We start from the raw sequence: 24,281 nt of genomic DNA on the forward strand, positions 1-24,281 counted from the left end.
CTCGCCGCAGGCAGAGCCTGGCAAGCTGCCTGTGATGTATTCGATATGCCAAACACAGTAACAACAAAGTCTCCAGTGGAGACGTTACTGGGCCTGCTCGAGCAAATCGATGAACAACCGGAGGACACTGACAGTGATTTGGAGAATGGATATTTACCTAGAATCCTATTTAATGCCAGCTGCCAGTCAAGCGAAAAGATCTGGCAGCATTTCTCCTGGGTTACTGGGTAAACTCTGGACCTGCTACAGGATAGGGTGAGGGAGGGCAGGGTCTGTGAACCGCAGGAAATGGCCTGGAGCAGGAGTCCCCGCCCACCTAAGGTTCGAAAGGAAGTGGGAGGCGAGGCGGGGCGGAGCCGGAGAAGTGGGGGGCGGGGCTTCGGCGCCCGGGTTAAAATGGGCGGGGTCTTCCTCGGGGGCGGGGCCGGCGGCCATGTTAAAGCTCCGCCTTTCCTCCCGCTCCTCGAGCGTTCTAGCTGCTGTCGCTGGAGGTAAGGTTCGGCTCCGCTAGAATCCCGGATGGACCCGGCCTGTGCGGATCTGGGGATCCCGCGCCCGCGTGGCCAGTTTCGGTTCGGGCGGAGGCCGGCGGCGAGAGTGTCCGGCGCTAGCGCAGAGCCGGAGGACCCGGAGCCGAGCGTGGAGGCCGAGCGACGCGTCCCGAGGAGGCGCGAGCCCCCGTGCCGAGCCTTCCCCGCATCCGAAGGTGTAACCCGGGGCGGCCGCCTCGCTCAGCCCGGGAAGCCGCGGGGTCTTCGCTCGCCTTCTTTGGCTCCTCGCCCCTGTACACATTCCCGCCCTTGCCATCGAGCGGACGTGAAGTGGCCGCGGGGTGTGTGGGGAATGGGTTTGTTGAGGAAACGAGCCTCAGAGCCTCAGTGGCCACGCACAGCCCGTCCCCGGGCGCCTGTTTTGCAGCGGGGGGCGGGGAAGACCCGCTGGCCAGCCCCGGGCAGCTCCTGCGTCTGGGCGATGACCCGGGCCAGTCCTAAGGGGATGTGCGTCCGCGCATTGTGGGACGCCCCTCGGCGCTGCGGGAGGCGCCGGGCGGAGTGTCTGCGGGGCGGTCGTCGGGGAGGGCGCGTGAGCACCGCCTCGAGGAGTCGCAGACAAACTGGGTGCAGAGCACAGCCCGCGGGTCCTAAGCCTACTCATGGCCTCAGTCCCAGAACAAGCCCTGAAGGTCCAAGAACGGGTAAATGAGTCTAGGCCAGGGGACCGGGACTTGTCCAAGTCCTGTGGGAGGACGCGAAGAAACCGGATTTGCAATCTGGAAAGCCCGACTCCCGAGCCATCTGAAATTAGGTCGTGGCATTGGTGGGGTAAGAAACAGCCAAGACCCACCTAATAAGAATTAGGCATGACTGTGACACCATCGACTCAACAGAAAGGGAGACCAGAAAAAGGGAACAGCAACAACAGAAAGTGCTAGGACCACCGTGGACAATTTGGAGAGCCAATCTGAGCTGTTTGGAATTCAGGGCTTCTGTTTCTGTCCCCACCACCGGTTGGATTAGAAATTTGCCGCTGGGCAAACAGGCTTGGGATCTCCAAGATTCTGTATTTTAAATTTGCAGTTAAATGCATGGTGTTTTAGTCATTCTTTCTTTTGTCCTTGGTCAGTCCGTTAGTTTCCAGCTTACAAAATTGGAATGGCTTTACAAGAGCCGCGGACTATATGCAATTAAGTACCTTGCTTTCCGCTACCTTAGTGGTTTTCAGTACCTAGCCTCACAATGGAATAGGATTAGCTTTCTATACTCGTGGTTTTCCAAGTTGAAATGGCAGTGGGTTCACCTGGACAGATTTAAAAATAGTGAAGCTTGGGATCCAGAGTACAGCGGTAAGGTGCTTGCTTTGCACTCAGCTGACCGGGTTGGATCCTCTGAATCCCATAAAGGCCCCCTGAGCAGCGCCAGGTGTGATTCCTGAGTGCAGAGTCAGGAGTGAGCCCTGCTGTGACCCAAAGCCTTCTAAAAATATTTTAAAAAATACTCGGTCACTCCATCAACAGATTATTCTGATACTGTTGTCATGGCTGTGGTCTGGCCTTCAACTATTTCAACTTTCAGCTAGAAAGACAGTAGGAATTTTAAAAGCTCTCCAGGTTTCATTGAAGAGGAAAGCTTGAGAGCCTCTGTGCTACACCAGCAGTGGTAGCCTTGAAGTGATCAGGCATTTCTCATTGATTAATATGGCTAAACTAGCCATGCTTTTCATACTGATAGACTATGCTACTAGTAATGAGCCACAAATGGCTGTGCTCGTGTTTTGTTATTTTATTACAATTTAAATTAAGATCAAAATGAAATTTAAAGTGCTAACAATTCGTGTAGGCCATATTAGACAAGAATTGTGACATGTGTCCACTGAAAAGAAGGGCTGGTAACTTGTTACCAACCAGGTTTTTGATCTCGGTCACCACCGTGATCCCCCAAGCACTGCCAGGAATGATTCCTGAGCACAGCCAGAAGTTAGTAGTTCCTGGCTCAAAACCCAGGAAGAATCAGTTAGTTTTGTCATATTTAATTAGAGTAATTTAACAGGTGGACAAATGGTAGGTGAAAACGATTGTATTTTTATTTTTTCTCCCCACCCCTAACATTGTGTGTTCAGATAATGATTTGAAAATAATTTTTTAAATTTTTATTAGTGAAACACCATGAGGTACAGTTGTAGACTTACAGATTTTTATGCTTGGGTTTCAATTATACAATGATTGAGTACCCATCCCTCCACCAGTGCCCATTCCCCACCTCCAATGCTCTTAGCAGCCCTCCAAACCCCCATTCCACCCTACCCCTGTGGCAGGGCATTCCCTTTTGTTCTCTCCTTTTGGGTGCTGTGGTTTGCAAAAGAAGCATTGAGTGGCTATCATGTTCAGTCTATAGTCTATTTTCACCATGCCTCTCTCATCCTAGGAGGGTCCTCCCAACATTCTTTACTTGGTGCTCCCCTCTCTATCTGAGCTGCCTTCTCCCTCAGCATGTAGGGCTGGCCTCCAAGCCATGGAGTGAAACTCCTGGTACTTATCTTGGCTATTCTTGGGTGTTAGTCTCCCAATTTGTTACTTTATATTCCCCAGATGAATGCAGTCTTTCTATGTCTGTCCCTCTCTTTCTGACTCATTTCACTTAGCATAATACTTTCCATGTAGTACCACATGTATGTAAATTTCATGACTTCATCTTTTCTAACAGCTGCATAGTACTCCATTGTGTAGATGTACCAAAGTTTCTTTAACCAGTCATCTGTTCTTGGGCACTCAGGTTTTTTTTCCAGATTTTGGCTATTGTGAATAGTGCAGCAATGAACATAGAAATGCAGACGTCATTTTGACTGTACTTTTTTGCCTCGCCGGGATATATTCCCAGTAGTGATATTGCTGGGTCAAATGGGAGCTCAATTTCTAATTTTTTGAGAATTGTCCATATTGTTTTCCAAAAGGGCTGAACCAGTCGGCATTCCCACCAGCAGGTCCCTTTCTCACCACATCCACACCCACACCAGTTGCTTTTGTTCTTTTGGATGTGGGCCAGTCTCTGTGGTGTGAGATGATATCTCATTGTGGTTTTGATCCGCATCTCCCTGATGATTAGTGATGTAGAGCATTTTCTCATGTGCCTTTTAGCCATTCGAATTTCTTCTTTGGAAAAGTTTCTGTTCATTTCATCACCCCATTTTTTGATGAGGTTAGATGTTTTCTTCTTGTAGAGTTCAACCATTGCTTTGTATATCCTTGATATCAAGCCCTTGTCGGATGGGTATTGGGTAAATATTCTTTCCCATTCTGGAGATTGTCTTTGTATTCTGGCCACTGTATCTTTTGAGGTGCAGAAGCTTCTTAATTTAAGATAGTCCCATTTGTTTATCTCTGTTTCCACTTGGTTGGTCAGTGGAGTGTTATCTTTGAAGATACTGTTAGCCTCAATATTGTGGAGAGTTTTGCCGACCTTGTCTTCAATGTATCTTATGGATTTTGGCCTGATGTTGAGATCTTTAATCCATTTTGATCAGACTTTTGTGCATGATGTTAGGTCGAGGTCTAAGCCCATTTTTTTGCATGTGATTGTCCAGTTAATGCCAGCACCATTTGTTGAAGAGACTTTCCTTGTTCCACTTCACATTTCTTGATCCCTTATCAAAGATTAGATGTTCCTACATTTGGGGTTGTGTGTGCAGATATTTCAACCTGTTCCATTGGTCTATGGCCCTGGCTTTGTTCCAGTACCATGCTGTTTTAATTATTACTGCTTTGTAGTAAAGTTTGAGGTTGGGGAGGGTAATGCCTCCGCTGAAAATAATTTTTCAAAGATTTTTCAATAACTAATTCTCTGGAAATTAAAGAGTTTAATCTTCACTAATAGGAGAAGAATGGCATTGAAACAGATTTCCAGCAACAAGTGCTTTGGAGGATTGCAGAAAGTTTTTGAACATGACAGGTAATTACTGAGAATATAACATTTTGAGTGTCTCATTTTGTTCCTTTGTTTGTTTCAGCTTTTAAAAATCCTTATTTACATACTGTGACTCCTTATTTCACTTTAAACCTCCCTGCTCTGTTTCTGTGGGTTGTTTGACAGTTTCACTAGACTTAATTGGATTTAACTATGTGAGGTAAAAACTTAAAAATGTAAATATTGGCACTAGAAATTCTGGGAACATCTTCCTTGGAGATCTTATAATGTGAGAACAAAAACCTGGATCTCTTGGTAAAAATGCACATTGAACACAAATATTAACCTCTGCTGCTTCTTAAAAGGAGAAATTTAATTAAGGGATTAAACACATATATACCCAGAAGCAGAAACACAGAACTAAAATCTGATTTAGCAGAACTTAGAAAGCTTAATTTTAAAAATCAGCAAGAAAACACTGAGAAATAACAGTAACTAAGCTTAGGAAGGAATTTGAAGTATATGGATGTACTTAGAAGTCAGAGAAAGAGTTGAGCTCAGAAAAATGAAATTATTCTAAGAGTGAAGAGGAATGCGAGAAAATTGGAGACCGAGTTCAGGTAGTTCACCATCAAATACTGGTTTTGAAAAATAAGTCAGAAAATTGGTATTAAATAAAATAAAATAAAGAATAGAAGAATTCATAGAACTGAAGGGTTTGAATTTTCAGAATTAAAATTTTTTCCAGTATAAAGGTTGCAAATAGACCCATATCAACAACATAGCTTTCCGAGCATAGAGAAATTTTAGTATTCAGAGAGAGGAGGGAATATTAAGAACTTTAGAAGGAAAGATCATCTCAAAAGCAGTTCTAGAACAAGAAGGCATCACAGCAATCCTTTCAAAATTTTAAAGGAAGATTTCCTTGTCCAGTCATTTCTTAAGGTAAGATTGAAAATAGAAATGTTCATGTATGTTAGGTTTCAAAAGTGTGTTTTCATGTAGCTGTTTTACAGAAAACAACTGGAGGATGTGATTCACCAAATTGATTGATTTTAGCTCACTCAGGACATGGGATCCAGGAAACAGGAGCATAGAAAAAGGAATTTACAGGAGAAGTATGAACATACTAAGGCAGCACCTGTACAAGAATATAGAAAACAGCGAGAAGGTCTAGTAGCCAGTAGTCACAGAAAGTGTTTAAATTAAGTATTAAATTAAGTACTAAAAAGTGTTCAAATTAAATTATTAGCTGGCCACATTCATGTCTTCAGTGGCCATATGAATTAGAAGCTATTGTATTCTGTAGTGTAGATACAGATGATTTTTCTCATATAAAGCTCTATTGGATAGCAGCAATCTAAAGAAATAACTTTTTTAAGATGAAATTTACAGAATTAACTACTGAGAGGAAAATAAATACTGTGGAAGATTTTGGTGGTGCATTAGTGCAACATGACTGTCACAAATAACTGCATGAATTATATTCTGGTAGTTGTGTAGCATTCTAATGCCATAAGGGCAGAGTTTCAGAATACTTGATAATGCCCTTTAATTTTTAAATTTTAAGTAAATGTTAGTCATTCTGTTTGTCCGACTCTGCATTAGACCTGATCTGTTCCACAACTGCTTGAGAAATATTTTAAGATACCAGCTATCCTTTAGTAGGATTAAGCTCTCTCATTTGGTAATTATATTGATCACAAATATCTCTGCATTAGAGATGGCTCTCCTGTGGTGTATCTTGAAAGAGAATGTCTCAATTCCCTTATCAGTAGTTGAAGACCTAAAAAAAATTAGATAATTTCTAATCATTAAAATGAAAAAATATACAGAGAATGGAAGGAAAGACAAAAGTTCTCATTTGTATGAAAGAGGCTTTTGTGTGAGTCTGTATTTATTTTTTAAAATTTTTATTAGTGAAACATCCTGAGGTACAGTTGTAGACTTACAAATTTTTGTGCTTGGGTTTCAGTTATACAATGATCGAGGTGAGTTTGTACTTTAAGTGTAAGTAAAATTAGTACAGTTACTAACACATGAAAAACAAAAGTTGAAGGAAAAAGGAAAGAAGTCCTGATATACCACATAGTTTATCTTGTGTTTATTTGGGGTGGGGTAGCGGGTGGGGGCCATACCTGGCTTTGCCTCTGGTCTATTTTTGGCTCTGCACTCAGGGATCACTCCTGGGGATTCTTACAGTGCTAAGGATTGCACCAGAGTCAGTTCATGCCTTACCCTCTCTGTTTTGGGCATGGGTTGAGGAATGGTCCACATAGTTCATCTTTTGTCATTTATAGCTGTTAGTATGGACCAAGTAAAATTGCATATTGATAAGATGGGGAAGGAAATAATATCAGTGGGTACAGAGAGCAGAATGAGCAGCAGGTAACTAAAATTATTCTATAAAGGGAAGTCAGTAGATAATGGCTAAAGTTAGCAAACCAAGTAATATCAATAAAAGTATTTAGAATAATGGCATTAAGTACCAGAACCTTTGCCTCAAAAAGCTAAAATCCCTGAAATGTGGCAAATGAGAAGGTTATGAACTGGGGAGGTGGGGATCTTTTTCAGAAGATTTATAGGGATCTTTTTCAAAGGAAGGTTTATTCTTCATAAATGCTATTTGAACTATCTATATGACTTTGATTTTTTTTTAATTCATTGTGAAGTAATAAGTTTGCATCCACACATTTGATTCTTTAAGCCTATAAAAGGTCATTGTTCCATATGTTTGTGGAAATACCAATGCTTTTTCTTTTTTTAATTTTGGTGATAAGATTACAATGATGTTCAAGTTTCTGGTATTGATATATAAAGTTACTGCCCACTCCAGCTACTGAAGTGTGATCCCCTTCCCCATCCTTTCAATATGACATAATTGTGATTAGAAGTAGAAATATTTTTCCTTTTGCTAATAATAGTGCCCATTGAAGAGACTCTTTGTTTTTTGATTGTTTAGATGACTGTGCATTGTTAAGTGTAGGTTCAGATTGACTATGGGATCATCATGTTAAATCTGAATTCACTACATTCTTATTTGTTTACATTTTGGGGCCACAACAAGTCTGTAATGTTCAAGATTTCCTGCTTAAATATGGATGAAATCACTTATTTGTAAGTTTAATCACCTAAGTCTCTGTCATGACTAATGAGGGGCATTTCTCTGTTTTTGTCATGCTTGGTTTTACAGTGTTGAACTGAAGTGCAAAATGAAATTTGCTATCTACTTGCCACCAAAGGCAGAAACTGCAAAATGTCCTGCACTATATTGGCTCTCTGGTAAGTGTTGTACATTTGAATTTTATAAAAGGGATTCTTTCCTTTATTTTTTTTCACTGACTTTTTTTACCTTCTGTCTTATTGGCATACTTTGTTGAGTATTTTTTTTGTTTTGGGGTCACACCTGGCAGTGATCAGAGCTTACTCCTGGCTCGGCACTCAGGAATCACTCCTGAAATCCTCAGGGAGCCATATGGGATGTGGGGGATTGAACTTGGGTCACCCGTGTACAAGGCAAGCTCCTTACCTGCTGTACTGTCACTCTGGCCCTGTTGAATCTTTCTTAAGAAAATACACTTTGTTTATCCTAAAAATGATTTCAGGAATATAAAAGTAACATTTAGGTCACACCTTTTATCAACTAGATTACGTAAATCAGAAAAGATTGTTAAATTCTGGACTTCTAATGACAAGAAGTTTGCTCACCTATTTGTACTTACCCAAGCATTTCTGGAGTTTGTAGATATTAATCTCTCAAATAGAGCAGTATTAAATGTAGCATAATTTAATACACAGACAGAGAGTTTTTGTGTTTTCTCCACTATTTTTTTTTTTAATTCCATCAGCCTCTGTCACAATCTAGAAAAAGAACATAAAAGAACACTTATTTTTCTTATTTAATAGTTAATATTAAAAGTCTGTAAACTTTGGGGCTGGAGAAACAGTATAACAGATAAGAACCTTGAAGTTTTCTTTGTAGGCAGCCAACCTAGGTTCTATCTCTGACGACATCACATATAGTCCCTTGAGCTCTACCAGGAGGGATCCCTGACCACAGCCAGAAGTAAGCCCTGAGCACCACAGTTATGACTCGAAAGCCCCAAAATATAGACATACCTATAAGATGGATTGTGAGAGTAGGGTTTTAACACTTATTTTTTGGGGGGAGGGAGCGGGTCACACCCGGTGATGCTCAGGGGTTACTCCTGGCTCTGAACTCAGGAATTACCCCTGGTGGTGCTTAGGGGACCATATAGGCTGCTGGGAATTAAACCGGAGTCGGCCGCGTGCAAGGCAAACACCCTACCCACTGTGCTATTGCTCCAACCCCTGGGTTTTAACACTTGTTGATTTGAAATTTTAACTTTTCTTGTCATGTTGACCTTAAGAAGAAAACATTATAAGAAAAGACAGGAACCAGATTGCATTGAGAATGCTATATTTTGTTTTCTCAAAATTACTTCTTAATTTAATAAAGTCTCCCTTATATTTACATATGTTTTATCAAAGGTAAGCCCTGAATATTAGTCTTTGAAACTGAAAACAGTTTTTTGTGGGCCAGAGTGATAGTATAGCATTCAAGGCACTTGCTTTCACAGGCCAACCTGGATTCGATCTCTGGCATCTCTGAGCCTTTCCAGTAGTGGGACCTGAGTGCAGAACCAGGAGGAGTAAGTTCCGAGCATAGCTAGGTGTGACCCAAAAAAGATAAACAAAAATAAAATATATATTTCATTTTAAAGGTAAAAATTATATACTTATATGATTTTAAGTCAATAGTGCATTTCTTTTTGAATAATAGATACTCATAAAAGCAACAACAAAATTATTTGGTATTTTAATTGTATAAATGTTTGCTGTTTAGGAAACATTGCTTATCTAAAGATGATTTCAGGAATTGTGTAATCTGTAGAACAGAAAACACCATGAGGTACAGTTGTAGATTTACAAATTTTTGTGCTTGGGTTTCGATTATACAATGATCAAATACCTATCCCTCCACCAGTGCCCATTTTCTACCACCATGGATCCCAGTATCCTCCCACACTCATCCCCCCCATCCCACCCTCCCTCTGTGGCAGGGCGTTCCCCTTTGTTCTCTCTCTCCTTTTGGGTGTTGTGGTCTGCAAAAGAGGCATTGAGTGGCAATTATGTTCAGTACATAATCTACTTCCAGCATGCATCTCCCCTCCTGGGAGGATCCTCCAAACACCCTTATTTTGGTGCTCCCTTCTCTATCTGAGCTGCCCTTTCCCCTAGAATGCCCGGCTGGCCTCTAAGCCATGGAGTAATCCTCCTGGTACTTATCTCGGCTATTCTTGGGTATTAATCTCCTATTTTGTTACTTTATGTCCCCCAGATGAATGCAATCTTTCATAAAACTAATTTTTAATTCTGAACTAAAATCAAAATCAGGATCACATTGCCAGAGATCTATGAATATATGAAAATGTGTGTTTGTTTATATCAAACAATGAAACAGTTTTCTTAGTGTGATACTAAAGAACAGATGACTGATGAAAATTTAGTCGTGATTTTCTGAAAGTAGGTGATAATCTAATCATTAAAAATGATGAAAAAAGAATTTTTCAGATGACTTCCCAGTAAATTCAAAAAAATGGTGACAAATCAGTTATTCTATTGCTAAGGGTAATAAGTAACTAAAATAGAAGTATTCAAACTGGAGTTCTAAAAGTTGGAATTGTTTATAATTTTCCTGTTTTGGCAACTATTAAAAAAACTCTGCATTAGCTATAGTTATTGTATGTGTTTTCTATGATTATATCTCAATTTTGTGAGAATTGAAAAGATGAAAACTTGTACCCAAATGTTCATATATTACATTGTATTTCTTTGTAATAAATAGGAACAAAACATCCATGAATTCACTATTTTATGAATTATTGATTCGTAGTAAGTATAAGAAGTCAGTAATAAGACTAATATATTGTTAAATATCATATAAAATCACAAAAAAGGTAGATCAGTAAAGATAGTAGTAAACACTAGGCTAATGGTTGCCTAAGGCTGAATGGAGGGAATTGGAATAAAAAAGTAGGGAATGGCTACTGATGAGTATAGTGAAAATGTAAGATTAGTTATTAATTATGTTGGATAATTATAAGTATGATAGCAGGAATTATACATATTAAATGCATAAACTATGGCATCTGAGCTATACTTTAATGAAGTTCAAAAAATAGTTGCTTATATAAATATGACTAATCAATAGATATTGATAATAGCTATCTTCCTGCTCTTTTGTTTCACATTTTTTAAAAATTCAATATTTTTTATTGAGATTCTGTGGTTTGCAATGCTAATAATAATAGTTTCTTATGCACCTAATTCCAACACTACACCCATCACAAGTGCAACTCGCTCTCTCTTCCAAGGACTTCAATACCACTTCCCTCTTCACTTACCTTCTCCCCAGAAAACATTGGTCGAACTCTACAGGAAACTAAAGAGGTTTCTTCAAAGAGATAACCGCAGTGACAAAGATAACAAAATTAAATAAATGGGACCACATCAGATTAAAAAGCTTTCTCTCAGAAAAAAACCTCAGAGTCTAATAAAAAGACATACTGAATGGAAGAAAAGTTTTGCACACAATACACCAGATAAAAGGTTGATATTCAATATATATAAAGTACTCAAAAAAAACAACTGTCCAAAATCCAGTAACCCCATCCATAAAAGGGTGAGCAGATGAATAGACATTTTGTCCAAGGAAGACATACAGATAGCCAATAAGCATATGAAAAGTATTCATCGACACTTATGAGTAGAGAAATGCAAATCAAAACGAGATGTCTTGCAAATTTTGGGGTATGCCAAAAATTTGGAAACAGTTTTGGCCTGGTTATGGTGAGAAAGTCGCCATCCACTATTGGTGGGAATGTCATGTGGTTCAGCCTTTATGGAAGCAGTATAGAGAGCTTTTCAAAAATAGAATTAGAACTACTGTCTGATCCAGCAATACTACTACTTGGTGTGAAAAAAGTTTTTTTTTTTTCTAGCAGGGCCTGAAAGATAATATAGTATGTGAGGCACTTGTCTCTGTGCAACTGATCTGGATTTATTGTCAGTACCACTTAGGGTCCTGAAGCCCCTATAGGAGTGATTCCTGAACATAGAACCAGGAAAACTGCCAGGTGTGATCCAACCCCAACACCATTACCACCGAAAAAAAAAAGTTCTAGCAGAATTATCTTCATTTCTGTGAATCTCGATTGGTCCCTAATATATATTCTAGAAATTTGTGTTCTCAGTAGATAAGACATTTTTCTCTGATCTTGACACATTTGTCTTTCCCAAGTGCAAAACGTTGTGGCAGACACAAGTTTTATATTAGTGTATTTAAATTAATTTGCTTTTGTTCTTGTGCATGTAGGCCAGTCCTGTGGTATGAAATGATATCTCATTGTTGTTTTGATCTGCATCTCTCTTATGATTAGTGATGTAGAGCATTTTCTCATGTGCCTTTTTGCCATTCAGATTTCTTCCTTGCGAAAATTTCTGTTCATTTCCTCGCCCTATTTTTTGATGGTGTTGGGTGATTTCTTCTTGTGGAGTTCAACCAGTACCTTGTATATCCTTGATATCAACCCCTTGTCGGATGTGTATTTGGCGAATATCTTTTCCCATTCTGTAGACTGTCCTTGTATTTTGGTCACTGTTTCTTTTGAGGTGCAGAAGCTTCTTAGTTTAAGATAGTCCCATTTGTCTATCTCTGTTTCCACTTGCGTGGCCAGTGGTGTGACGTCTTTGAAGATACCATTAGCTTCAATATCATGGAGGATTTTGCCAACTTTGTCTTCAAATCCATAATAAACTTTATGGATTTCGATTTGATGTTGAGGTCATAAATCCATTTTGATCTTACTTTTGTGCATGGTGTTAGGCAGAGATCTGAGCGCACTTTTTTAGCCATCCAGTTTTGCCAGCACAATTTATTAAAGAGGCTTTCCCTGCTCCATTTCACTTTTCTTGCTCCCTTATTGAAGATTAGATGATCATATGCTTGGGAGGAGATGTCAGTATATTCAACTCTGTTCCATTGGTCTGCAACTCTGCCTTTGTTCCAGTACCATGCTGTTTTGATTATTACTGCTTTGTAGTAGAGCTTGAAGTTAGGCAGGTTGATTCCTCCCATTTTCTTTTTCCCAAGAATTGCTTTAGCTATTCGTGGGGGCTTAGATTTCATCTTTTCTTAAAGCTGCATAATAATCCATACAATCTTCCATATACCCTAAACCAGATGACATTTCTACCAACGTTTAGTTCTCATAGCCACTTTGTGAGAAGTAAGCAATTTTTTTAAAGAACCATATTTACAAAATTATTGATAGATGAGTCTTAGGCATGCTACTGTATTCCCAGCACCGAAGTTCCCATGCTCTCTAACTCCTCCTGCCACCTTGACAGAATTTGGCAATTGTAGTTTAGATCTCATGATTTCAGTATTATAGAGTCTATGCTTTGTATATACAGCTGCTACTACTCCTACTCTTCTCCCACATCACTGGTATACCCTATTGCCCTGATCCCTTTCCCCCATTTCTTCCCTTTCTCCTCGTCTTGCTTCCCCCTCCTCAATTTCTTTCTTTCTCTGTCCTTCTCCTTCCTGTGTTCTAGGGTCAAGGGTGATTTAGGCATCCCGCTTTACTAGTGTTCTACCTTTACTACATTTCCTGCAATATCTCTACACTTCTGACAGCATAGGAGTCAATTTTAGGGCTGGAGCAATAGCACAGCGGTAGAGCATTTGCCTTGCATGCAGCCAACATGTCCGACCCGAGTTCGATTCCTCCGCCCCACTCGGAGAGCCCTGCAAACTACCGAGAGTATCTCGCCCGCACGGCAGAGCCTGGCAAGCCACCCGTGATGTATTCAATATGCCAAACACAGTAACAACAAAATCTCCAATGGAGACATTACTGGGCCCGCTCGAGCAAATCGATGAACAACGGGAGGGCCTTTACTTTACTTTACTTTACTTTACTTTATCTCTACACTTTAAATGAAAGAACTGTGGATATTCTGGTGACTTAGCTAGTTGTGATTAGTTAATGTAACTCATATTCAGAGACATTCTGAACTGTTAATCTCATGATTTCTGTACAGTTACCCTTCCTTCTTTAAACATGTTTACATTAAGGTCAGCAAAATTCCTAGTATTTTAGGAACCAGTATTTTGGTGCAGTTCTCCATAGTAACATGACTTGAATAAGTACTTGAATAAACATGGCATGTAAACAGGGACTGTGTTAGTCTGCCATCTAGTGAAAGTCTGTTGTCGTAATAGGATTCATTTTTTAAGTTTTATAAAATTACACCTAATAGTATAATTTGAGTAACTTCTGAAGTCTTTTTGATGGCTGTTAGTGATATAATAGAAACTGTAAAAGTGCTTTGTAGTTCATAATTATTTTGTGCATATTATTAAGCATTGTTATAGCTTGTTATCAAGTGTAGTAGGATTTATTGATGCTGGAAAAACTGTGATAGATGGTATTTAGCTCAAGTACTTATTGAATATTGCATTAATAAGCCGTCTCTGTCTCATTACTGAAAAGAGTACTAGTGGAAAAATTGGCAGAAGCAGTTGTAAAAAATGAGGCTAAAACTCAATTTAAGAAAAATACATAGTGACCATTTACTCTTAGAATACTGAGGATTGTAAAGGTGATTAGGTATAATTTTGTTGTTGAAAAATACTTATATATAAAGACAGTATTTGTATTATAAGTAGCTTATCAGCTCACTGTGAATATATGCACTTTGCTGTAGAAATTGTAATATTTAAATGGTATGTGTGATGTCATCTTACTGAGGTTGCTATGACAGTTGGTTTATGCTCCGTATCACTGTATCACTGTCATTCCATTGTTCATCGATTTCCTTGAGCAGGCACCAGTAACGTCTCCATTCGTCCTAGCCCTGAGATTTTAGCAAGTGCCACATTGGAGTCTCTTTCAGGGTCAGGAGAATAAGACCCATCGTTGTTACTGGGTTTTGACATATCGAATATGCCATGGGAGCTTGCCAGACTGCCATGCAAGTAGGATACTCTCAGTAGCCTGCCGGGTACTCCAAAAAGTGAGAACGAGACGATAAGAGCTTAGTTTTATAGTCTCTGGGTCTTGGCCATTAATGGGATTACACAGCACGGGGGGGGCGGGGGGGGGGGGGAAGTTGGTGGGTTTAACACCTAGCTACTGGAAGATGGGGGATCTGGGTGGAGGAGGCCCAGTCCTGATGCTTTGTATAGTATAATAGGAAAAATACTGAATTTTTCAACACATTCGGTCCTAAGGAATTTTCAATAATTGTAACTTTAATTAGTGACTTTAATAGGACAACTGTGGGAGCATTTCACCTAAGATAATTCTTAGACTAATGCTATCATAAAACATAAGAAAAAGAACTTTACTTTTTTATTTAGAATTGTTTCCTTAAAAAATTATAAAATAATGTCCAACCTTGTTATCGTGCTATTAAAAAAGTTTATCATGAAATAATATTTTTTTATCTTAGGTTTAACTTGCACAGAACAGAATTTTATATCAAAATCTGGTTATCATCAAGCTGCCTCAGAACATGGCCTTGTTGTCATTGCTCCAGATACCAGCCCCCGTAAGTATTTTGTTTATTGGATCTTTGTAAGATAAAAGAATTATAGTGCTAAGTAATACATGGTATATTATAAACATTATATAATTCACTGGGCTGGAGCGATAGCACAGCGGTAGGGCATCCGCCTTACAAGCGGCCAACATGGCCGACCCGAGTTCGATTCCTCCGCCCCTTTCAGAGAGCCCGGCAAGCTACCGAGAGTATTCGATATGCCAAACACAGTAACAACAAAGTCTCCAATGGAGATGTTACTGGGCCCGCTCGAGCAAATCGACGATCAACGGGAGGGCCTTTAATTTTTTAAAATATAATTCACTTACTTGATTTTTTGTTTATTTGTTTGGGGGCTATACCCAGCAGTGCTCAGAGCTCACTGGCTCTGCACTCAGGAATCACTCCTGGTGAGATTAGGGGACCTATGTGGTGTCAGGGATCAAACCCAAGTCATCCCCATGCAAGGCAAGTTCCTCACCTGTTGTACTATTTCTCTGCCCCCACACTATTTTTTTACTTTTTCAAGTGACATTATGACTAAAATATATGCTATATATTTTCTCATTTAAAATTTTTTTCTTGATATGGCTGTAAGAGAGAAGACAGTTTTATTATTCCTACTTTACAGATTAAGATACTTTAAAACTGAGAAATTGGGCAAATTGACTCTTAAATAATATGACTACATGTGTCAAAATTACATAGTAGGTACGAGATTGTGCTATATAATAAGCTGTTATGACATGATAATTGTTTCTCCTGTCTTCAATCATACTGGTAAATATTTTGATAAAAAATGATTAAAATGTTCACATTAGAGAAATGAGAATTAAACCTTTTTTTTTTAAATTTATTTATTGAATCACCGGGAGAACAGTTACAAAGCTTTAAGTCTCGGTCATCCAATGATCAAATACCTATCCCTTCACCAGTGCATATTTTCCATCACCAAGAACCCCAAAATACCCACCATCTCACCCCTTCCCATGCCTGTGAGGCAGATGATTTCCACTTAACTTTCTCTCTACTTTGATTACATTCATTATTTTGACAAAAGTTGCACCATGATTATTTGGAATTTCCCCCCAACAATTAGACTTGCTGAAAAGGCATCATGAAATAATTTGTTTTCTATTGCTGGTTTTGAATTTCTGATATTTTACTAATTAAGTCTGGAGGGATTTCTGCCAAAAGCCATAGTTCGAGATTGGTTTGTGTGCTTCTGGGTCCATGGCCGTGCCAGAGGGGGGCAGACAATTTGTCTTGGTGGGGCTGGAAGGATGTGCCGGTTCTGTCCCCCATCCCATGAGGCCGCAGTTGCCCCGTCACCACCAGCTTATGCCTGGCTGTCCAATAAGCTCTGAGATGGCGGCCACTGTGCCATGGAAGGAGGTGGTGGAAGGCGGAAGAGAAAGACACCCCTTCCCTCCCGGGGGCCATGGCACCATAGCTTAATGCATAGTCCATTCACAGTTCTGCCAACAGCTGCTGGGCTCCGAATTAGGTCCATGTGCCTCTGGGGCTATGGCCATGCCAGAGAGCCGGTGGGGGTGGGGTGGGGGGGGTGATTCGTGGTCTCCACGGGATGGGAAGAACGTGCCGATTCCGCCCTGCATCGCATGATCCCATGAGAGAGAATCAAACCTTTGCAAACTTAATTCATTGGAGTTAAATTTTATGTTGTAATGCTGGAAGTGTCAGAAAATGGAATTTGAATGACAGCTAAAATTCTCTATAATGTAAGTGACTCGCCTTGGAAAGTAGTCCATTTCTTTTCACAGGTGTTTTTTAGAAAGGCAAAACATTTCATGCTTGAAATGTAGTAAAATGTTTAACATAGCATTAAACATAGAAAATACTCTGGTCGTTACTACTGAGTAGATGAAACCACAAGACTTTTCTCTTTACAGGTGGCTGCAATATTAAAGGAGAAGATGAGAACTGGGACTTCGGTACTGGTGCTGGTTTCTATGTGGATGCTACTGAAAATCCATGGAAAACTAACTACAGAATGTATTCTTACGTAACAGAGGAGGTAATGTTAATTTGTAGTCTGGTGATTGTAGAATATTATGACGTGTAATAATTTACTTTTTCTCAATATTATATTTATGTTTTATAAATATACTTTATCATGAAATTGCTGAATTATCTTTGCATCTTTCTGTATAATTGCCTCCTCTCACATCTCCTGATCTCGATAGAACTTTTCCCTTAGGATAGATTTTAATACTAAAGTTATTAGGTTTAGTAACTTAAAAAATTTAGAAGATTGTAAAATTCCTCACTGTGACAAAGATGCTAAAGAAGATGTACTATATATTATCCAGTGATATAGAAATAACAATTATTTATCTGAGATTTAAAATAAATCTTTCCTAATGTAAGCCATTAAAAGACTGCTTTTGAAACTTTGTGTAATTTTATATAACCCTGAAAAAGTCTAAGCATTTCTTTCATATCTTTTATCACTATAAATTTTCTCCAGCTTCCCCAGCTTATAAATGCCAATTTTCCAGTGGATCCCGAAAGGATGTCCATTTTTGGCCACTCAATGGGAGGCCACGGAGCTCTGATTTGTACTTTGAAGAATCCTGGAAAATATAAAGTAAGCTATTTAAGCTTCTAGTGACAATTATTTCACTTAGGATATTGTATTTGGATTTGTCTTTTCTAGTATAGGGGGCTTGAACGGCTATGGGCAGTAGTAGTAAATTTTACTATACAATACCTGCTACAGAATCAGAAGTATAGGAATTCTGTCATGGTGATTTTTTTTTTTGGTTGATCTTCTAGATAGGCTGGAGCCATAGCACAACTATAGGGTGTTTGCCTTGCACGCAGCCAGCCCAGCCGAGCTGGGTTCAATTCCTCCACCCCTCTCGGAGAGCCCGGCAAGCTACCGAGAGTATCCTACCCACACGGCAAAGCCTGGCAAGCTACCCGTGATGTATTTGATATGCCAAACACAGTAACAGAAGTCTCACAATGGAAACGTTACTAGGCCCGCTCCAGCAAATTGATGAACAACGGGATGACAGTGCTACAGATCTTCTAGAAGCATATTAAATGTATCTTCTGTTTTCATTACATCTACTCAATATGTAGTTTTCTAGGTATTTTCCCCTAAAAGTTAAGGAATAACTTTTATTATGTCAGCATGTATTGTTTATATCTTAATAGGAATATCTGTGAGGGTTATTTTGATGTATCTGCTTATTTTTGCGTATGGATTGAGTCTATGAACACATCTTTTAGACTGAAATTTACAAGTGAATTATCTATGATTTTTTTTCTTTCTATGTGTTTTATGATTTGGGAGTCTTAACAGCCATGTCTTTGATCTATTTTGAATTTTTGTATATAGTGTTAAAAAGTTTTATTATTGCTTGTGGCCGTTCACTTTCCCCCACACTGTTAAAGATACTTTTCTTTCTCCATTGCATGGTCTTGACTCCTTTGTCATAGATTTAGATGTCCACATACATGTGTGTTTACGTACAGCCTTTTTATGTTGTACTACAGAGTTTTTAAATTGGTTTGACCACAAGGAGACCTCCACACTGATTTGGGGAGCCCCAAGCACTACTACTGCTATTTTGGGCATTACTCGGATTAGTGATGTGGGTTTGATGACTTTAGGTCATCAGCTTAGGTCCAGTGGTGCTCAGGAGTCCCCAGGGCTATCCTTGGTGGTCCTTGGGTGGTTATGCAGTATGAAGGAAGCATGTGCCTAGGGCCTCATGATTGTAAGAAATGCACTCCAACCCTATGAAATATCATCCCAGCAACTGTTTTATCTTTTTGATATAATTGTAAATGGGATTGCTCATGATTAAATTGTAAAAGATAAGTATTAAAATTCTGTAGTCACTAAAGTTTTATTGTTTAGTCTTAGATTTTCATCATTGGAAGAGTACTGAAAATAACTAATATTAGGTATACTTTGAGAACTATAATGCGCATATGTACATCAGTGTTTTGAGCCCTTAACTTGTGCAGAGTCTGGATGTGGTAACCCTTTTATGTACGGTTCAATACCTTTGATGAAAATAAAATATAATTGAGATTTCCCATTGATCTTAGCTTTTTTTTTGTTGTTTCAGTGAACCAACTTAAATTATCATATAGAGAATTTCATAATATACTATAATGTTGTTCAAGGAAATGTTTAATTATGGACATCTTACAATTGCTGTCTGTTTTTAAAATCACAGAGCTATCAGAAACCTCAAGATTAGTTTAATTCATTTTTTTCCTGTAGGAGGAACTTTCAGCCAATCATTTAAGCTGTGCCAGTGAGAAATAAAAATATTTCTCTTAACAGTTTCTTGGGGTACTAAATAGTTTTTCTTTAAAGATAAGCTTTACTACAAAGTTGAACTTAATCCATGTCATAGCAGTGGATTTTTAAGTAGTTTTTTTATACATAAGGCAATTTATTATATTTGAGGGCAAGGAATTTATTTTTAGTGTTTTAAAAATTTAGTAGACATGGGCAAGCATACACATTGACAAGCACTCTGAAACTGATTCCTTTGTATCTTTCAAGTGAAAAGAGGTACATTGCACAGAAACAAACACTGTCCTCCCGTTTTTCATTGATTTGCAGAGCGGGCCCAGTAACGTCTCCATTTTTGAGACTTGTTGTTACTGTGTTTGGCATATTGAATATGCCACGGGTAGCTTGCCAGGCTTTGCCATGTAGGCAAGATACTCTCGGTAGCTTGCCGGGCTCTCTGAGAGGGGCGGAGGAATCAAACCCGGCTCGGCTGGGCTGGCTGCGTGTAAGGCAAATACCCTACCACTGTGCTATTGCACAGAACACAAAATTATATTTAAAATTTTTGTCCTATGTCTTAAGCATTGCTTAAGAGTTTTTATAGCACCATAGAAGAGAAATATTGATATTGATATTTAATAATATGTTCATTTACATTAAAAATTACTGATTACTGTTTAATATCATTGTATATTAAATGTAAGTAATGAACCACTATAGAAACTCTGAACATAAGCATTCATTATGCTTTAGTGAAAATATAATGTATTCTCTGCAGAATTTTAGCACAGTCTGTTTTCATAATAAAACAATAGTATGTAAAAGATGTTATATTGTGGAGACCTATGATGTAAGCTTACAATAAAAGGAAATTGTATATGGGAGTTTTCATGACAAATCAGTTGCAGATAACTTTTGATTCCATTACAGATTTGATTTTGATTATTTTAAAATTAGCTTACTGTTAATATTTGATTAAACAAAAACGTAATATGTTTTTAAATGTTCTTTTGTTTTTGAAGTCTGTGTCAGCATTTGCTCCAATTTGTAATCCGGTGCTGTGTCCTTGGGGCAAAAAAGCCTTTGGTGGATACTTAGGAACAGATCAAAGTAAATGGAAGGTACGTACTAGAAGTTCTCAGATTTTTCAGAGATCAGTATCCTGACAATGGCTAAGAATTTGACTTAGTGGTAGAGAGTTTGTCTTGCATGTGAGAAGTTCTGGGTTCTATCTATCACTTGATCACTTGACATTCCGTTACTCATTAATTTGCTCAAGCAGGCACCACTAATGTCTGCATTTGTCCCTGTTGCGTGCTAGTGGAGCCCAATGGCATCTGCTTGCTCCAGGAACACGAAGAGCCTCAAACCCATCATTCAGGATCTTGACGAAGAAATCTGACCATCTCATAGGTGGGCGGCCACGTGATCTTTGACGTCCCGTGGAATTCAGTCGGTAATGAATGGTAAAATCCAGTCTGTGGAGTACAGCGGTCCTCTCCAAATCTCATTACGTGTCCAGCCCATCTGATTTTTGATGCCTTGGCAAATGAGACCACGTCCCTGATTCTTGACCGTCGACGGAGGTTGGAACTCCGGATTCTTTATCTCATTTGAGTGAAGCGTGATACTCCAAGCATAGCTCTTTCGATTCCTCTTTGAGAGACCCAAATAGTGTTCTCATCCTGTTTCGGTAGAGTCCAGGTCTTTGAGGCATATGCTAATGCAGGAAAAACAGTGGAATCAAAGAGATGTGCCTGGAGCTGGAGGTTCTTAATCCTCTTAGCTATTTCTTCAAGGCTCTTAAAGGTATTCCAAGCCGCTCTCTCTCTCCTGTACAACTTAGGTGCCAGGTCATTCATCATGTTGACTTCTCGAAGTGGGTACACATAGCTGTTGCATTCGGAGATGTTCATTCCATTGAGAGCAAATGGATCGTCAGGAACGAGACTGTTTCTCTTAAACATTGTCTTTGTGAGATTCAGCTGTAGTCCAACCTTTCCACACTCATGGTCGAAGTCGGCCAGCATTTGTGCCCTTTGGCGAATGTTTGGTGTTATTAGAACAATGACATTGGTGAAGTGGAGTTGGTGTAGTTGCCATCCGTCTATCTTCACTCCCATTCCTTCCCATTCCAGTCGTCACATGACGTTCTCGAGGGTGGCACTGAAGTGTTTCAGTGAAATAGTATCACCTTGCCGAACCCCTCTCTTGACATGGATGATCACTTCCATGTAGAATGGTGACATCCTGATAGTGAATCCGTAATACAGCTCACGGAGGATCCTGATGTATTGAGTTTGAACCCCCTGTTTGGCTAGGGCTTCAATGATTGCGTCAGTTTCAACAGAATCAAAGGCCTTCTTTAAATCAGACAGATCTGCATCTTGAACTCCTATGAAACCTCAGTGAGCTTGGATTTTGTGTGGATATGCTTGATTGTGCTGAATCCTTTTCAGAACCCAGCTTGCTCGCATGGTTGTCCTTTATCTAGTTTTCTGCCAATCCTATTTCGAGAGAACAGCTTGTAGACAACAGACAATGGGCAGATTGGTCGATAGTTGTACATTCTTCTCTCTCTGTCCCTCTTGCTAGTCTCTCTGGTCCATCTTGCCCTCTGCTTGCTCCTCTCTGCAGCTCTCTTGCATCCAATTCCTTTATCTGAATCTTCAGGCAGACACTGCTCCCAGTCAGGTGGCCAAATCAACATAAGAAAGCCCTTCCCAAGGGCCCACCAAGTTCAAAGGGAACACCACCTAGGATATTACAAAGCCCTTCCTGACTGCCCAAGGGCAAAATGCCCCTTAAGGTGTTTTTCTCTTTTCCTCAATCCAGTATTGATATCAACATATCAATACTAGCTATTTTTTTATGCACACAGTAAGAGATAACATTGAGACTTGTAGGGCAGTTCTCCTGGGAACTTCTTGCCACAGACTCAGACTACAGTGCTCAGGCCAGATTAATCATTCCTAACCCTAGCAGGGTCCAAATCTAGTTATTACTTTTGGATCATGACCGCATTTGTCCATGACCAAGCTCTTAACTTAATAGTTAAGTATTATGGCGCTTTGGCTAGGCCCATCTCAATGCCAGGGTAGCACCTAGCTTACCGCTTGCCCTGGTTTCATCCAGTCCCTCGTCAGGACCCTGCTTTGGGGGGGGTGTTAGGAAGTAAAGGCAGCTGAGGCTTAGGTGAGAGAACAGATGCCCAGGAGGGAAATATTACCGAGAGTCACATTACAGAAGCATGTCTTCTTGTGTCCATACAAAAAGGACACTGTTCTGAATAAACTATGCAAAGGACTTAGGGAGAAGAGGAAAAAAATATTTACAAGTCAACAGAGCACAAAGAAAGTTACAAATAAACACAGAGGAATGGGAGCACTGTGATGGGAGCAACCCAATAAACCTAAAATACCTGAGGCTATGCAAGAAGGACAAAACAGTGTTATCCTACATCTCCCCCCATTTTTTTTTTACAAAAAAACCCACAAAATTTGAAACGGGAACAATTCCAAATACAAAACAGTCTCATTAGTTATAGTAAGATTTCAGTCCAACCCTGGGCCCAGAGCAGTGCTTGAGTAAAACGTCCAATTGTCCTGCACTGTCCAGGGGTGATAAGGGTCACCAATGATGAGAGTTATTTAATCCCATTCTAAAAAAATGAAGTGTCTGGATCAAAACTGAAGTGGTGTTCCTGTAACAGCATCAGTAGTAGTTGCAGCAATGAGCCCCAGAGGAGCAGGTATTAGGAGTTCGATAAATTTCAAGAAGCACTGGATCAGTCGGGAAGACTGGAGCAGGAGCATCACAACTTCTGGCAGGAGTACTTCAACAGGGAGATGCATCCATTCTCTGGTCAGGTTCATCGGCAGTCACAGTTGCACAGCCTAGCTCATGTTTGAGAAAAACACTTTTTATTTTTATTTATCTTATTTTTTAATTTTTATTAGTGAAATACCATGAGGTACAGTTGTAAGCTTACAAATTTTTGTGCTTGGGTTTCAGTTATACAATGATCGAGTACCCATCCCTCCACCAGTGCCCATTCTCCACCACCACTGATCCCAGTAACTGTTCCACCCCTTCCATCCCCTTCATCCCACCCAGCCTCTGTGGCAGGGCATTCCCTTTTGTTCTCTCTCTCCTTTTGGGTGTTGTGGTTTGCAAGAGAGGCATTGAGTGGCAATCACGTTTGGTGTATAGTCTACTTTCAGCATGCTTCTCCCATCCTGGGAGGATCCTCCCAACACCCTTTATTTGGTGCTCCCTTCTCTATCTGAGCTCCCTTTTTCCCTAGCATGTGTGACTGGCCTCCAAGCCATGGAGCAAAATTCCTGGTACTAACCTCTGCCACTCTTGGGTGGAAAAACACTTTTTAATAGTTATCAGAGGCTTTGACCATCACTGTTTGGTCTCCTTGCCTGGAGGTAAGAAAGAGACACCGGGAAGCTACAATACAAATGGATATCCTTTAGTTGGTAGTTCATGCTTGCTCCAGGGACTCCAGCTGTAAAAAATGGGGGCTGCCAGGCAGAGCCCAGGATATCCCCCTCTCCGCCCATGTTTGAATGGGGCCATGGTGGTTGATTGATCAGTTGTTGTTTATTCCATTCTCCCCAGTCTCTCTGAGCCTCCCATTCTAGTTTCCACTGCCTCGTTCCCGTGTCCTTCTGTTTCTCCCGGTCATTTCTCCACGCTCCATCTTGCAGCCTGGTCTCTCTCTCTCTCTCTCTCTCTCTCTCTCTCTCTCTCTCTCTCTCTCTCTCTCTCTTTCTCTCTCTCTCTGTGCTTGCTCCTGTATTCTACATTCTTCTCTCTGTTCGCTTCTTTACCAACGAAATGGCGTGTCGGATTTTGGAAGGAAGAACGTTGGGAACAACATACCATGCTGCGGAATTTGGTATGTGGGCAGGTGGACATGGCTGTCGAAGAGATCCAAGTAGAAGTCATGGATA

At 39.9% G+C, this 24,281-nt stretch overlaps 1 protein-coding gene across 2 annotated transcripts in view; it reads left to right on the forward strand.

The window, feature by feature from the left end:
- The first annotated feature begins 421 nt into the window (after positions 1–421).
- ESD (esterase D) overlaps positions 422–24,281 on the forward strand; it is a 29,357-nt gene continuing 5,497 nt past the window's right edge. Inside the window, exons 1-7 of one of the 2 annotated variants that reach the window (XM_056109922.1) lie at positions 422–491; positions 4,368–4,442; positions 7,591–7,679; positions 14,943–15,041; positions 16,946–17,070; positions 17,524–17,643; positions 20,340–20,438. In XM_056109922.1, coding sequence (XP_055965897.1) covers positions 4,375–4,442; positions 7,591–7,679; positions 14,943–15,041; positions 16,946–17,070; positions 17,524–17,643; positions 20,340–20,438 — 600 coding nt within the window. In that variant the 5' untranslated portion in view covers positions 422–491; positions 4,368–4,374. Of the gene's footprint in view, positions 492–595; positions 707–4,367; positions 4,443–7,590; positions 7,680–14,942; positions 15,042–16,945; positions 17,071–17,523; positions 17,644–20,339; positions 20,439–24,281 lie in introns of those variants that run through there. The other variant, XM_056109923.1, reaches the window with a different exon arrangement.

Source organism: Sorex fumeus, unplaced genomic scaffold (assembly GCF_029834395.1).
Source record: "Sorex fumeus unplaced genomic scaffold, SorFum_2.1 ptg000008l, whole genome shotgun sequence".
Taxonomy (NCBI): Eukaryota; Metazoa; Chordata; class Mammalia; order Eulipotyphla; family Soricidae; genus Sorex; species Sorex fumeus.